The following is a 17,800-nucleotide window of genomic DNA, read 5'->3' on the forward strand; positions in this document are numbered from 1 at the left end:
CTCATTTCTTAATGTCTTATATTGTATATAAACAAATTATAAAAGCTATGGATGATGTTCTCTCTCTTTACAGAGGATTCACCCTATTCTCTCTGGTAAGTAGCCATGATTTGTCTACTAATTTGGAACAAATGAAAATTCTATCTATAGGCTATAGACAGCATGCACACACATTTATATTATAGTTCAGATTTGCACAGTATTGTTACAATTGTCTGTATGTTAGTAATAAGTAAGAAAATGTGATTATACATCATTAAAAGCCTGAAATCTTTCAAAAACAGTTGCTTCCTGGAAGCATGAGACACCAAAATACATGTTCAGTATCTTTTAGACCTCTGTGCATCCACCAACTAAATGGTGCATTTTGATGTTCATGTTAAAATATTTAATGGTAAACTACCACTTTTAAGACAACTCCTAGGAAGACATATGAGTGTTTAATGAAGTAGAAAACCTTTAAAAGCAGTGTTTTAATATATTGTAGGGGAATCAGTTTAGTAGCTCCCATGTAGTAAAGGAAAATGAGTTCCAGGAAAATCAATTCAGTTATATATAAATATACATCTTTCTATATGTGTATGCTGGATCATGACATAAAATGTATATTTCTTACTATGATTTGCAGTCAAAGTTTAAAACCCACTGCTCTATGAAATTATGAAAGAGGCCTTGGTTTCTTTTCATGAGGCACAAAAAAACAACAAATCTGTTAATTATTACTCAGGTAATAACTTCTTACCTTTTTAGAACACTTGGCTATGGTTTTCAGACAGCACTTCTTATGGCAAGCATACTTGCATACTGAAAAACAGGTTAAGAATGCAGAATTTTTAGAAGTCTGTACATCTATGACAAGAACTTAAAAAGTTTATGTTTATTTTGGATATAAATTTTTTTCTTTAGATCCCAGACTGCCATAATATTGAATATATGCTTTGTACAATATTAGAAAGAAAAAAAATTTAACCCATCCTTTATAAATTCAATTTACTTATCTAACCCATTCTATTTGGAAAAATAAAGTTGAAAAACATGCATAAAGTTTCTAAACAATGTCTATACTTTTTATAATTTTGCCTACTATTCCTCCCCTCCCCTCCCATATTCCAGTACAATATTTATTTGTCTCTGTGGTTTGATTCACAAGTTATTCATGTTCCCCTCATTTTACAATCTGCTAAAATGCCAGAAATAGCTACATTTGCAAACATTCCGATGGTTACGAAAGGCATTACTGCCAAAGATCTTTACTGAAATAATAATAAAAAAAAATTAACGCATAAGGTATATGAAAGGCCTTAAAAGTCCAGAATAGAGCTTTGAAGATCAAAACATAAAAATATCAGCTGTGTTTGGGAAGATAAGATAAAGAAAAGGTTCAGAGCAGAAATAACATCTTAGAGCAGGAGAAAATAGGGTGTCTAGGCAGGTTGGAAGAGGCACATCAAGAGGAATACACTAAGAACACAGCTGGCCTATGTCATTTTGCTATACAAGCACCAGCACCTGCATATCATATCCTTGGCCTCCAATAGTATAACTTGCGGTGTTTCAAGGCCAAGACCAAGGAAGGACCTCATTGACCGGTGAAATCACCAGTATAGTCACAAAGAAAGTAATTCTACTAAGAAATCAAACCAAGCCCACCCAAGTCATAAAAAAGCAGATTCTTTACATTTCAGTTTCAAATCAGAGATAAAATTATACCAAACCAAAAGGAATCAGACTGACATTAAATAAGTCACTATAGCTTTTTAAACAAAGCAAAAGGAAACAATTGTTAAAGCATAGAACATGTAAACATATCTAGCAATAGTGGTGATTTGGCTATAGAGAAGATGACTTTTATCCTTATTGCCTTACTAGACCCAGCCCTTAGTAATTAAACCCTCAAAGAATTACTGACAGCACCAGAGTAGATCCATGAAATGACAGGAATGAAGAAAGGTCCTCTTATAAGCCAGCACCAAGTTGACCTACAAAAAGTCCCAATTTATAATCTAGGATTTATATGTTCTGATGGAAAGATTACAGTAAAAAAAAAAAAGTACCCTTTTAGGTTATAATCTAAGAATTCATTAGGTAATTAATCCATTCTATAGGTCCATCTACATTAAAATATTATTAAAACTTACAATATGCCAGAACTGTTTTAGGCACTGGTGATATAGAAGGGACAGATAAGTTTCCCAACCTTATAGGACATACATTCTAGTGGGACAAACAAACAAGAAAATAAAAGAATACTTAATATAATCTTGAGTGGCGATAAGTACTATAAAAGATTTTTAAAGCTGAGTAATGGGACAGAAAATTAGGGGACCGGGTGGCATTTTATGTACAGAATAAGGAAAGAGCTCTCAAAGAGGTAACATTTGAGTAGAGACATAAATTAACTGAAATAGTAAAGTCCAACTAACATCTAGAACATTTCAGATAGAGTGAGCTGCAAGTAGAGTGACCAAAGAACATCAAAATACCTGGTTTGGCTACTGAGAGTAGAGAGAGATGAGGTTAGAGAATTACAAATAGTGACATAAGAAAACTAAGGGAACTCTGCCTGTGTGGCTCAGTTGGTTGGAGCACTGTCCCATACACCAAAAGGTGGTGGGTTCAATTGCCTGTCAGGGCAATGTATTTCTCTCACATTGATGCTTCTTTCTCTTTTTCTCTCTCTAAAATAAATTAGTTGGGTTTTTTTTTAAGTAGAAGAGGCCTTTAAAAAAAAAAAGAAGTAGTAAGGGAAATAGAAATGTCAAGCAGTTAAAAAATTCCTTAAAGATCTCTTATACTTACATTTGCAAACAGAGGCTCGGTCCATAATCCATATCAAAGAAGAACAGTACTCACAGTACGTAGGAATGCTATACTGAGTGGCCTTGAAGATGTGACCATTGTGCTCTTCCACCTGAATGAAAGAATACAGCTTCTTATGTAAAAGCCAACAGTAAATGTTGCCCTAACATGGTCAGCCATTAGGAAATCCTTCAATCCCTTATTAAGTCCTTTTGAGCACTTATTCCACAAGGAAAATTATGATCTTATAAGAAATAAAATAAAAGTAAAATATGTGTTCCCTGCTTTCAAAAAGCTAATAATTTAGTAGAGAAACAAGACTAACTTATATGAAAATCAAAAAGCAATTCTATAAACACATAAGAGCTACCTTATTTGAGTCTAATAAGCATGTTAAATTAAAAGCAGCAGTTCTCGAATTTTTAACCTCAAAAACCTTTTACACTTTTGAAAATTATTGACAACCTCAAACATAAGTTATACCTACTGATATTTACTATCATATCAGTATTAATTTTAAGTATTTATCCAATTCATTTAAAATTAACACTAAACATATTATACGTTAACATAAATAACATTTTCATGAAAAACAACTATATCTTTAAAATTAAAAAAAGTAATGACAAAAAGGGTATTGTTTTAACTTTTTGTAGATCTCTTTAATATGGGGCTTAATAAAAGACACTTGAATCTCATATCCCCATCTTCATTCAACCTGTTGGCAGGTACAGTTTAGTTTGAAAGATACGAAGAAAATCCAGGTTCACACAGATATAAAATTGATAAAAATAAAAGAATACTTTGTCCTTTTAGATAATACTACATCAAACCTCTACAAATGATACCTTAAAGGTTAATTAAAATATGGAAACTAAAACCATACCAATGAACACTTCATGCTCTGTGGCATTAAAATCATTTTCCTGGACTTCATTAAAATTTACAACTTTTACTCAAAGTACCATTAAGAAAATAAAAAGATAAGCCACAGACTTGAGAAGATATTTGCAAATCATACTAGTATAGCTGATAAAGAACTTATATCTAGAATATATGAAAAACGGTTACAACTCAAAAATAAGAAGATAATTTTAAAATGGGCAAAACATTGAATAGATAGTTTATTTAAAAAGTACAAATGGCCAACAGGCACATGAAAATACATTCAAAATCATCAGTAATCAGGAAAATGCAAATTAAAACCATGATGAGATACTGTTTCACGCTCACTGGAATGGCTACAATTTAAAAAGACAATAATGACTTTTGGTGAGAATGTGGAGAGACTGGAACCTTCCGATACTGCAGTTGGGACTGTAAAATGGTACAGTCATTTGGAAAACAGTTTAGCATTTTATGAAAATATTCAACATAGAGTTATCGTATGACCCAGAAATTCTATTCTTAGGTTTACATACAAGAGAACTGAAAACATATGTTCTCACAAAAAATATTCATAAACACGAATATTCATGTAGTGGCATTTTTATAATACCCCAAATGTGGAAATAACTTAAATACCCATCAAATGATAAAAGGATAAATAAGTGTGTAATATCCACACAATGGGATAGTAGTATTTCTGCACCAAAACCCACCAAACTACTGATAACATAACTTGAATGAACTGCAAAAACATTATGCAAAAGGCCACACATTGCATGATTCCATTACTATGAAATGTCCAGAAAATGCTAAAATATAAATATAAAAACAAAAAGTAGATTAGTAATTGCCTGTAACTGGGAATTGTAAAGGGTAATGCCTGCAAATTGGCATAAAAAATCCTCTTAGGGTAATGTAAATGCTCTGAAATTGGATTGAGGTAATGGTTATAACTATAAATTTATTGAAAATCACTGAACTGTATTCTTAGAAGAGATAAATTACATTGTAATTAAATTTACCTCAATAAAGCTCTTTTAAGAAACATTTTTGTCTTTCCTACACTTTAAATGGACATGGTTTTATAGTATTATACATTGATGATTCAGAAAATAGTGGTTCACAGAGTTGTGAGGCATTTCCAAATGTTGACACACTTTATTAAACACTATCAGAAAGTCATGTTCCTTCATATTATCAACAATCTCATCAGAAGTTCTCTACTGGAAAGTTGTCATGCTCACAGTGGGAAATGAAAGTTTTCCACAATTCTAATGTTTGCTTGAAATCTCAAACTTTACCACTTATAATATAGTCAGGTGTTTTCTTTGAAGTGAGAGGGTCACTTGGTTCATTTGCAGAAAATGTCTGCCAAATATGTAAGTCTAAGTAAGTATAGCTTATTAATAAAGTAAAAGTGATTTCTATTTAAAAAGTGGAGACACATAATGATATAAAAAGTTGATATTCCTAGTATCATTACTCTAGCTAAAAAGTAGGAAAACCCAAAAGTCCATAAACTGATGAATGGATAAAGTGTAGTATAATCCACAGAATAAAATACAATTTGGCTATAAAAAGGAAAAAAGTACCATACATGCTACAATATGCATGAATCTTGAAAACAATATTCTAAGTGAAAGAAGATGGACCTAAAAGACCAATATTGTATGATTTTTGTTCAATATGAAATGTCCACAACAGGCAAATCCACAGAGACAGAAAGGAGATTAGTGGTTGACAGGGCTGGGGAAGACAGAATGGAGAATGACTTCTCAGTGGTGATAGTTACCCAACGTAGTGAATACAGTCATGTGCTGCTTAAGATGGGGATACATTCTGAGAAATGCGTCATTAGGTTATTTTGTCACTGTGCATCATAGAATTCACTTATGAAAACCTAAATGGAATAGCCTACTACATGCACAGGCTATATGGTAGAGTCTATTGCTCCTAGGCTACAAATCTATACATGTTACTGTATTGAATACTGTAAGCAACTGTAACACAATGTTAAATATTTATGTATGTAAACGTATATAAACATAGAAAAGGTATAGCAATAATCCTATATAATAAAAGGCTAATATGCAAATCAACCAAAAGGCAAAATGACTGGTCACTATGATGCACACTGACCACCAGGGGTCAGATGCTCAACACAGGAGCCCTGAGCCGAGCTCACAGCTGGTGAGTGCAGCAGCTGTGGTGGTGGGAGCCTCTCCCACCTCCATAGCAGTGCTAAAGATGTCCAACTGCCATCAGTCAGACATCCACCTAGGGCTCCTGGACTGCAAGAGGGTGCAGGCCAGGCTGAGGGCCTCCTCCCCTACCGAGTGCATGAATGTCGTGCACCAGGCCTCTAGTATAGTATAAAAGATAAGAAATGGTACACATGTATAGGGCATTTATTACCATGGATGGAGTTTGCTGGACTAGATGTTGCTCTGGGTGAATCAGTGAGTGAATGTGAAGGCCTAGGATATTACTGTACACCACTCTAAACTATAAACACTGTACACTTAAGCTACACCAAATTTATAAAACAATCCCAGATTAAATGAAGCATAAAAGAAAATGATGCAATCTAGAGACATAGTAAACACGAGATGTATGAGGCACATCATACTGTTTTAGAGCCAAATGTTTTGAATAAGTTTTTTGAATAAATATACTCTAAAAACAACAATAAAGAATATAGTACAATAAATAAACCAGTAACAGTCATTTATTATCACTATCAATTATTATGTACTGTACACAATTGTATGTGCTATACTTTTACTGGCAGCACAGATTTGTTTACACCATTACCACCACAGACATATGAGTAAAGGGTTGTGCTCTGACATTATGAAAGTTCTAACCTCACTAGGCAATCAGACTTTTTCAGCTTCATTATAATATTACTAGAGGCCCGGTGCACGAAATTCGTGCATGGGGGGTGGGGGGGAATCCCGCAGCCCGGCCTGTGCCCTCTCACAGTCTGGGACCCCTCGCTCCTTACCGCCCGCCTGCTTGCTGCTCCCTACCACTCGGCTCGCTGCTCCTCAGTGTTGCCATGGAGGTTCCTGCCACCTCCGCTGCACTCACCAGCTATGAGCCCGGCTTCTGGATGAGCAGCACTCCCCCTGAGGGAGCTCATTGTACCTCCAGGCCCTGGTTGGTGTGGATCAGTAGTTAGAGTGTCCTCCCACGCACCAAAGGGTCGTGAGTTCGATTCCAGGTGAGGGCACATACATAGGTTGTGGGTTGCTTGGGCAACTGATCAATGTTCCTCTTTCTCTTTCCCTCTCCCTTCCTCTCTCTCTAGAATCAATGGAAAGAACATATCTTTAGAGGAAGACTTAAAAAGAAAAAAAAAAATGCTGGTTTGGTTCAGTGGATAGTGCTTCTGCAGGCAGACTGAAGGGTACCAGGTTGGATTCCAATCCAAGGCATATACCTGGGTTGCCGACTTAATCCAGGGCCCTGGTTGGGGATTCAGCAAGAGACAACCATTTGATGTCTCTCATATTAGTTTCTGTCTTTCTCCCTCCCTTCCACTCTCTGTAAAAAGTAAATAAATAAACAAAAAAAATCAATGCAAAAATGTCCTCAGGTGAGGATTAACCAAAACAAACAAACAAACAAACACCCATTCCCAGTGTGATTATTGAAGGAGCATATGAAGTATTTGTTGAATGAACGGGAAGGGATGAGACTTCGCTTTCTAATTGTTTTAGCAACTCTGCAAGCCAGAGGGTTTATTTTTATTTTTTTAAAATATATTTTATTGATTTTTACAGAGAGGAAGGTAGAGGGATAGAGAGTGAGAAACATCGATGAGAGAGAAACATCGATCAGCTGCCTCCTGCACACCCCCTACTGGGGATGTGCCCGCAACAAAGGTATATGCCCTTGACCAGAATTGAAACCGGGACCCCTCAGTCCACAGGCCGATGCTCTATCCACTGAGCCAAACTGGTTAGGGCCAGAGGGTTTATTTTTTATTTTCATTTTTATTGATTATTTTAGAGAGAGGAAGGGAGCAAGAGAAACATCACTGTGTTGTTCCACTTACTATGCTCTTTTTGGTTGCTTCTTGTCTGTGCCCTGACCAGGGATCCAACCTGCAACTTTGCTGTATCAGGAGGAGGTTCTAACCCACTGCTCAGGGTGCTGCCTGTCAGGGCCCCTCAACAAAATCCCTCTGGTGTGCTCTGGCCCCTGCTGTGGGTCGGAGCTCCTCTGCCACAGCAAAGGTTTGGGTTCCATTCTGTCAGGTTTTGGGTTTGATTCCTGGTCCAGGTTGACTGCTGCTCAGCAAGTGACCGAGGACCATTGAAGTCCATGTGCTCTAGTCATTCGGCGGGGACCCGGGGTTCCATGGCTGACTTGGCGGACTCTGATCCCTGCTACCCCCAGTCCTCCATCCAGGGCGACTTCAACTATAAAAGCTGCGTGGCCTCCAGGTAGGTCGCCCTCTCCATGGCTCACCAGGCTTGGTTTCTGCGCAGTTGCCCTGGGAGGTGGATTTCCGGTTCCCAGGGAGAGTGCCCTCCGATCCAGACTCCCAGGGAGAGCCGGTTGGGGGCTGAGTGCTGGCAGACCTCTGCGGTCGCCCCACCAGCCCCGATCTCCCCTGCCTGTGGCCCCGCCCCTCACTTCCCGATCTCAGATCAGGGGACCACAGGCACCTCAGCATCCGGTGCCCTGGGTGCCACCATGCCTGTGGCCCAGCCCCTCCCTTCGCGATTGCAGATCACATGGCCACAGGCAGGCTGCACCCTGGGCCTGCACCCAGTGCTCAGGGTGCTGCCATGCCTGCTGCCCCACCCCTCCCTTCTCGATTGCAGATCGGGGGCTGCAGGCAGGGCTGCACCAGATACCCTGGGTGCCTCTGTGCCTGTGGCCCTACCCCTCCCTTCTCCATTGCAGATCGGGGGGCTGCAGGGCAGTCGGCACCCCTGGCCCTGGTGGTCCTACACCCCGGCTCTCTCTTCCTCCCATTGCCATGGCGACCACCGGCACCCCTGCTGGGGGTGTCCCCTGGCCTGCTGGGCTTTCTGATTGCGATCACTGGCTGCCACCATTCTTCTGTCTTTCCCCTTTTGTGTCCCATCATTGCGGTCTATATATGCAAATTAGCCGCCATCTTTGTTGGCGGTTAACCGCCATCTTGGCTGGCAGTTAATTTGCATATCGCCCTGATTAGCCAATGGGAAGGGTAGCGGTCGTACGCTAATTACCATGTTTCTCTTTTATTAGATAGGACTAGAGGCCCGGTACACAAAATTCATGCGGGGGGGGTGGGGGGTCCACCCTTTCTAATCCCAGACCCCACCCTCTCTAACCCGGGGCCCCTCAGGGGATGTCTGACTGCCAGTTTAGGCCTGATCCTGAGTTTTGGGCATAAACCGGCAGTCGGACATCCCTCTCGCAATCCAGGACCACTGGTTCCTAACCACTCAGCTGCCTGCCTGCTTAATGCCCGTAACTACTCCCCTGCCTGCCTGATTGCCCCTAACCGCCTCTGCCTGCCTGCCTGGTTGCCCCTAATGGCCCTCCCCTGCTGGCCTGGTCGCCCCCAACATGCACATGGCTGGGGTCCATCAGCCCGGCCTGTGCCCTCTCGCAGTCTGGGAGTCCTCGGGGGATGCGAGCCTAAGCCAGCAGCCAGACATCCTTAGCTCTGCTACAGAGGCAGGAGAGGCTCCCACCACTGCTGCTGCACTTGCCAGCTTTGAGCCCAGCTCAGGGAGCAGCACTCCCCCTGTGGGAGCGCACTGACCACCAGGGGCCAGCTCCTGTATTGAGCATCTGCCCCCTGGTGATCAGTGTGCACCATAGTGACTGGTTGTTCCACTGTTTGGTCGATGTGCATATTAGCCTTTTATTATATAGGATGGGAGGGACTGACAGAGGTCAGAGGGAAGGGGGATGGACCTAGATAAAAGTGTGGTGATGGCCAGAGGTGGGGGTCTGGGTTGAGGAGGATAAAGGGGGGAAATGGGAGACATCTATAATAGTGTCAACAATAAAATAAAAACAACAATATACCACTACACTACACACCTATTAGGAAAAAAAAAAAGATACTTTATGAACTACGTATTTACTACTCTGATAAATTAAAAAATTTAAAAAGAAAGAATTTTGCCCAGAAAGGAGTGTTGTTGAAATGTTTTTTTATTTTTATGGTAAAGCTAAGGAAGCTTCAGAGCCCCTGTGAGAGTTGGATTTGTTTTGGGGGGGAGAGAGCAAGCAAGTTGCAACCAGCAGCATTTTGGATAACCTGCCTGAAATGATTTAAAAGAGAAAGGGACAGATTCCCCAAGCCTACAGTTATTTGTAATTTATTTTCTTATTCTAAATAAAGTCATTTTGAACCTTATTAAAACATCCCCCCCTCCCAAAAATAGTCCTTCAGGTTCAGTAAACTTTAGGCCTCACAAAACCTGTTAGTCCCTGAGGGTTGGGGTCCCCAAAGGAGTTCTGATTCATTCATTATATTTATTTGCTCCTTTTAATTCTTGTTCTAGTGCAGCGGTTCTCAACCTGTGGGCTGTGACCCCTTTGGCGGTCGAACAACCCTTTCACAGGGATCGCCTAAGACCATCCTGCATATCAGATATTTACATTACGATTCATAACAGTAGCAACATTACAGTTATGAAGTAGCAACGAAAATAATTTTATGGTTGGGTCACAACATGAGGAACTGTATTTAAAGGGCCAGAAGTTTGAGAACCACTGCTTTAAGCCCTTTGAAGATAGGAATAGAGCTGTATTGTGTTTCTATAATACAGGCACAAAGTTAATACAACTTTTATAAATATTTGTTGAGGAAACTGATAAATTTCAGTGCCATGAGGCATTACTTTTCCTTCTGCTCCATCTCTTTATTGGAAGTATTGTGCAAAGCATAAGCCTGAGATGATGAGCAGGTAGAGCAGAGTAAAGTTGCTTTTTCCAAATCCTAGATCCCATACTTTGATTTTCCAAGTAAATGCATTTCTGAATGACATTTTGAATTGGGTATATTAGATTTTGCTAATATCAACTATCTTTACTCAGATTATTTTTAGTGATGTTTAAACGTTTCATACTATGAGGTGCAAAATATTCTGCTTATTTCAAGAATCTTTGTGCATTCTTTCTGTAGTAAAGTAAATTATCAATATGGTAAGTCTATTTGTGGGGTCTGCTTAAAATGGGGCACACCAGTTCTAAATTCGGTTCTAACAATGATTAAATCGCACACCATGTGTGGCATTAGATGGCTGTTGGACATAACCATTTTTTTTGGTCCCTTTGCTCCCACAGCACCTGCTTCAGCCATCATAGTTATAATTTTCTTCCACTTTTTCTCAATGTGATACAGATTTGTATTATGGATGTATGTTGTTTTTATTATTGTAGGTAGAATATAAAAAAGCTGTAACCACAAATCAGTGGCACCGCAGATTAGAGTTTCCAAGTGGAGAGACGACTGTTATGCACAATCCAAAGGTAATGATTTTTTTAGGATATTAAAGTTTTTAGGTTCATTTAAATAATTTTGACAAATGTATTTCCTAAATATTTATTTTTATTAATTTCTGCAGTAGGGATATATGTATGACAAGTCCGTTGCTTTTAAGTTTACTATAGTTCACATTTATCTGTGACACAGCATGGGCCCCAGCACTGCCCCCTCCGTGCGGGCATGTGCGGGAGGCAACCAGTTGATGTATTTCTCTCACATTGATGTTTCTCTCTCTACACCCCTCCCTTTCACTCTCTCTCTGAAAAGCAGTGGAAAATTTATCTTCAGGTGAGTATTAACAAGAAAAAGAAAAATAAAATTTAAATTTGTTTCATGAAGTTTCTGTTTATGGCAACATATTAGCTGAAGCTTAGTATACAGCATAGAAGTTTCTTGATAAATTTTTACACTTGATCAGGGGTCAGCTGACTTTTTCTGTAAAGTGCTAGAGAGAAAGTATTTAAGGCTTTTTGTGCCACATGGTCTTTGTGACAGCTGTTGACTCTGCCCTTGTAGCCTGAATGCAGCTACAGACATTGAGCATGGCTGTTTTCAAGCAAACTGTGTCAAAACAAGTAGTGGGTCAGTTTTGGCCTGAAAGTCATAGTTTGTCTACCCTGCCCTTAATGAAGGTTTGTTTCAACCTTGGAGACAGAAAACATATTCTTCCTCTTTTTATTTGTATCGTCTTGAGAAACTTGTTGTGTGTTTTTTAAGGTATGAATGGTATTGGCATTCTTTCATTTATCACCCTTAATCTCTGAGCCACAGGTTCCTCATTTGCACTAAAATTTTCCTCCCTGCCCTTAACTGGCTTCAATTCAGGTCAAGGGCATATACCTCAGTTGCAGGCTGGATCCCTGGCTCTGGTCAGGGTGCATGTGGGGGCAACCAGTCAATGTGTCTCTCTCATATCAGTGTTTCTCTGTGTCTCTCCCCCTCCCTTCCACTCTCTCTAAAAATCAGTGGGAAAATATCCTTGGGTGAGGATTACCAGCAACAAAAAAGATTTTCTTCCCTGGGGCATATTTTAGATTCAGTCGAGGCATTTATGCAAAAGCATCTAGCATAGTGCTTGGCACACAGTAGTTGTTCACAACAGGCCATTTGCTCAGCTCTCCTTTCCTCTCCTTGCACGCCAGTGGGCTGATGGCTGAGGGGAGCGACAGCCACTGGCTAGCCAGGTGTAGGCTCGTGAGGGTGGAGAGCCTGAGGCTGGGCTGGCGGGCACTACTTCCCAGGGTTTCAGAGGGTGTTGGGGCAGAGATGCGCCCCAGCCTCTGTACTGTGACAGAGCTGGAAAGGAGGGAGGCTGCCCACTCCCCCACTGCTGGGTGGGACATTGCAGAGGAGGGGCTGTGGATCCCTAGCCCAGACCCACCCTCCTAGGGTTCACAGGCTGCCGCTGCCAGATGCTTGGGGGCGGAAAGGAGCGTCTGAGTGCACCCCGCAGCCAGTCCCTGGCTTGGGTGTCTGAGGGGCGGGCGGGCGGGCAGCAGGTGGCAAGAGTAGATGGAGAAAATGGTCCTGGACCAGATAGGTGAGGCGCGCAAAACTTCTGCCAGGGCAGCGCCAGGGCCGCGGAGTTGTGGTGGATAACAAAGCGCTGGCATCTGTGGCCTTGATGCTGGCACAGGGGTCTGAGAACCTGGTAGGGTGAGCGATGTGCCTCTCCTGCCTCTGCCTGGCACAGGCCCTGCTGCACTGCCGGCGGGGGGAGGGGAGGGCCTGGCCCAGCGTGAGCCACTTGCTGTTTGCTGCCTGCCACAGCTCACCAGTCCCCTATGGTCTGGGGGGAGGCAACTGGTCGTCCCTTCCGTCATTTTGGACTTTAGGGACCCTGGCTCTTTATATATATATATATAGATGGGACCACCATTGAATATGCAGTTCATGATTGAATGAAATGTCCTTATGCAGTGCATGACTATTACTAAACCACATTAAGCTGTATACTTTAAAATTATAAATTTTGTTATATTTGTCACAGTTTTTTAAAGGCTATATCAGTTTACAGTTAAATTGTACAAGAGATTTTATTTTTTTGAGACAACCATTATTTGCAGCTATTGAATTCTTCCCATTGCCATTTGGAGCAACTGACCTGATTTGAGCTAAGTTGTCAGCAGTTTTACCTATGATTGTTAACTCAGTGAAGAAGAAAAATAATGTTATTATTATTATGAAAATAGTTTTGATCTTGCAAAATCCCTCAAAGTGTCCCAGAAACCCCTGATTTGAGCTAAGTTGTCAGCAGTTTTACCTGAAGATTACTTTGAGAACCACCAGATTAAAGAGTTTATATAAGTAGAGAAAAAGTATAGAAGGATATACACGTACTATGATCTACAGTGATTCTCTCTGCTGAGATAAAATACCCAGAAATAGATGTAACATGAAATAATAAAAACCTATATATGAAAAACTTTAAAACCCTTCCTAAAGAATACAAAAACAAACGTGAAAAGATTCAAAATTATAAAGATGTCAGTTCTATATTAACTTATAAGGGAAGCAAAAAAAAAAACCCAACTAATATATTTTTGCCTCAACAAACTAGACAAGTAAATTCAAAGTTCATATGGAAAAACAAGAAGGAATAGCCAGAAAAGTTCTAAAAGAGAAAATTAATTAAGGAGGATTTAGCCCTGCCAACTATCACACATAAGAAAAATTTAATAATTAACATAACGTGAAATTAACTCATGAATATTCAGATCAACTAATGGAACAGAATAAGAAAGATCAATCCATAAAGGGGAATTTAGAACATAAAAAGGGTGACATCTCAAAAAGATGGACTTTTAAATAAATGATATTAGATTTGATAAGAGGTAAAATTATATTTGTATCTCATACTATACATCAGGATAAACTCCACTTAGAATTTAAATGCAAAAAAAATGTGACCATTAAAATGTTAGGAGATAAAAATTTAGAATTTCTTTTTAACCTTTAAGTAGGGGAAAGTTTAATTGAGACTCTAAATTCAGAGCCTATGAAAGAAAAGATTGGTAAGTCTAATTTTGTAAAAGTAAAAATCTATACAGCAAGTAACATCAAAAGGCAGGTCAAAAAACAACTGACAAAATGGGAAAACATATTTGCAACTTATATCACAGACAAAAGGTAATCTGCTTCATATATAAAATTCCTAGAAATTGAGAAAGAAAAAACCAAAACCCCAAAAGAAAAATGGGGATTGAACATAAACATACAGGACATGAGGAAAAATGCAAATGGTACTTAAGCATAAAAAAAGATAAACTCATCCTATCCTATATAAGCCTAATATGCTAAGTGTCCAGTCATCCATTCAACCAATTAAAGTATTAGCATTAATATGCTAATGATATGCTAAGGCTGCTAAACTGCTCACTATGACGTGCACTGACCACCAGGGGGCAGATAGTTGACCAGTTGCTATGATGTGCACCAGGGGGCAGATACTCCGACTGGTAGGTTAGCTTGCTGCTGGGGTCCAGCTGACCAGGACTAAGCGAGATGGGCCAGACACACCCTGGAGCCCTCCCACAGTCCCGCCCCGGCTGGCCAACCTCCCGCGTCCCTCCCCGGCCCCAATTATGCACCTGTGGGGTTCCTCGACCTGGCCTGCACCCTCTCACAATCTGGGACCCCTCAGCGGATGTTGGAGAGCCAGTTTCAGCCTAATCCCACGCAATGCAGGTGCTTCCCCCTGGTGGTCAGTGCGCTCCCACAGGGGGGAAGCGCCACTCAGTCAGAAGCTGGGCTCATGGCTGGCAAGCACAGTGGCGGTGGCGGGAGCCTCTCCCACCTCCACAGCAGCGCTAAAAATGTCCGACTGATGACTTAGGCCTAAGTCGTCAGTTGGACATCCCCCGAGGGTTCCCGGACTGCGAGAGGGAGCAGGCCAGGCTGAGGCACCACCAGCCCCCCTCTCCTCCGAGTGCACAAATTTCATGCACCAGGCCTCTAGTTGATAATAAGATAAAATAAAATTAAAACTATAATAGGAGATACAATATTCCTTGTCTATCAAACTGGCAAAAAATCTAAAAATTTAACAACCCATATTCAGATATTACTGTTGAAACTGAAAAATGAGATTACCCCTATGGGGAAACAAAGCAATATTTATAAAAATAACAGATGCATTTTGACCCAGTAATTCCAATTCTAAGAATAACCCCCCACTCACTTACACACTTACATACACACACACACACACACACACACACACACACACACACACACAGAGTTACTGACTGTGCCATTACTGTTTGTAACAGCAGAAGACTAGAAATAACCCAAAGGTCCGGCAAGGAATATTAGACAGCTGTAAAACAGATTTCTATGCACAGCTATTATATGTTTTCTATTGCTACTGTAACAAATTACCATAAACTTAGCAGCTTAAAACAATACCCATTTATTATCACACAGTTTAGTAGGTTTGAAGTCAGCCAGCCATTTTAGGGAGCCACCATTGATAACAAGTCAAATCACAAAAGACAAAGCCACATGTCATTCCAAATATTTTAAAGCCAAAAATGATTACATTATAGGCAACTAATAAACTTATTCCTTAAACACAGCCACATAAATATGGTATGATATGCTTCAGACTGCTGGTCTAAAAATTACCTTTTTTATAACATAAAAGACTATGACTTACTAAATCAGTTTCTTTTTTCCTTCTTTTCTTTCTTTCTGTTTTTGGCACCTGGTGGGAAATAAATATAAAAACTGTGATATAACAAAGACAAATATACTTTCTTACTTCTTTGCAGATGCTAAGATTTTTGCTCAAAAGGTAATAGAGTAAGCAAATGTGATAAAATTTGAAGTTTGCTAAAACAATATTCATAAAAACAACAGAATGAAAGGATACTTTAGAAATTATTTTCTTTTTAAACCTCAGTTCTGTCCAGAGACCACACCATATTAATTTAAATGATTTTATTTTACTCATTAATTAAATGATTACTAATGACAAAGATTGCATTTTCCCTATTTTGGCTCTAGAAAACTATTTCAGAGCTAAATATAAAAAACTAGCATGTGGAACACAAAAAAGTTCTTTTACATATGACATTTCCTGATAACCATAGTATAGAACAATTGAAGCCTAACCTTTTAAAATTATAAACAAACACTGTATAAGCCTAGTAAAAATCTTCTGCATAACGAAGACCTTAACTTAGATCTAGAACAGAAGAGCTTCTAAGGATTTATTTGTATCTGACTACTTCAAAAATGATTTAATGTAGTTTGTAAATCTAAAAACATATAACCAGAATAACTGAACATAAAATGTAACAAAAAGGATTAATAGTATTCCTAATACCTAATAATTAGATAATATTAATACCTAATAATTCAGTATCCCAGCTAATTATTTAAGCTGGGACACTAAAAGGAAACACATTGATAACTTTTTCTAAGCCTGCTACTCCTCTGTAAAATGGATTTCATAATAGTTATTTAATAGGGCTGAAGCAAGAATTAAATAAAATACCAAACACCTAGACCAGTGGTTCTCAACCTGTGGGTCGCGACCTCTTTGGGGGTCGAACGACCCTTTCACAGGGGTCACCTAAGACCATCGGAAAACACATATATATTTACATATTGTTTTTTGTGATTAATCACTATGCTTTAATTATGTTCAATTTGTATAAATGAAATTGGGGGTCACCACAACATGAGGAACTGTATTAAAGGGTTGCGGCATTAGGAAGGTTGAGAACCACTGACCTAGACCAATTCCTGGTACTTAATAAATATTATTATTACTGTTGTACAGATTTCCAGAAACACACATTTTCCTAAAACCTAATTTAAGGAGAAATATAATTTGTGGATCCTCATGTCAAGGTCACTAGATGATACAGTGACTCATACCTTCAACCACTATTTTATAAAAGAAAATTCATGTAATAACCTCTATCAAAGCTGAAGGTATAATCTTGAGGGCACATTATATTTTATCTCAGTGAAGAATGTATTAATTAATGTATTAAATGACATATTTAGAAAATATGGTCTGACGAACTTGTAAGACATAATGCTAAGTTGACATTTCACTGTAATATTTTTCTCAAATACCAGATGTCTCAAACAGACTCTTAAGCAGAGTTAATAACTGAATCCTTTAAGAAATCAAAATATACCATATTTACCTTTGGGGGTATACAATCCAAAGTCTTGAATTCATTCATATATTCATCTAAAAACACTTTAAAAGTGTTGACCCAAACTCTGACTGGAGATTCTCTCCAATCTCGCTGCTCAAGTCTCATGGTCTTTTCCAGAATCTGCTCAAATAGTGCATAGAGGTCTTTATACCGTATGCTTTTCCCATCATCTATCTAATAAGCAATAAAAGAAGAAATTTAAGGTTTTTAGGAAGAAATTCTTTCATATAGAAGATTGATTCAATTTGCATTGGGTTAATATTCAGAATAAAAATTAGGAAAAAAAAAATTAGGAACCTGATATACTTTCTAATGGGCATGCCCAGGAGGTCATGTGGTACTTATAGATGTAAATTCCTACTATACTGTGAAATATCTGCTGAGTAAAACCTGCTAAATTTTAGCAAAATACTAACCAGTTTAA

The 17,800-nt window shown here is 39.2% G+C and overlaps 1 protein-coding gene across 19 annotated transcripts in view; it reads right to left on the reverse strand.

Moving 5' to 3' along the window:
* The window catches only part of MYO9A (myosin IXA), a 445,773-nt gene that overhangs the window by 48,795 nt on the left and 379,178 nt on the right, over positions 1-17,800 (reverse strand). For all 19 annotated transcript variants that reach the window (XM_036347868.1, XM_036347858.1, XM_036347886.1 and 16 more), the window contains 4 exons: positions 17,362-17,550; positions 15,855-15,902; positions 2,800-2,911; positions 743-804 (listed from right to left, as the gene is read on the reverse strand). In XM_036347868.1, coding sequence (XP_036203761.1) covers positions 743-804; positions 2,800-2,911; positions 15,855-15,902; positions 17,362-17,550 — 411 coding nt within the window. The remainder of the gene's footprint in view (positions 1-742; positions 805-2,799; positions 2,912-15,854; positions 15,903-17,361; positions 17,551-17,800) is intronic.

This window comes from Myotis myotis, unplaced genomic scaffold (genome assembly GCF_014108235.1).
Source record: "Myotis myotis isolate mMyoMyo1 unplaced genomic scaffold, mMyoMyo1.p scaffold_m19_p_1, whole genome shotgun sequence".
NCBI lineage: Eukaryota > Metazoa > Chordata > Mammalia > Chiroptera > Vespertilionidae > Myotis > Myotis myotis.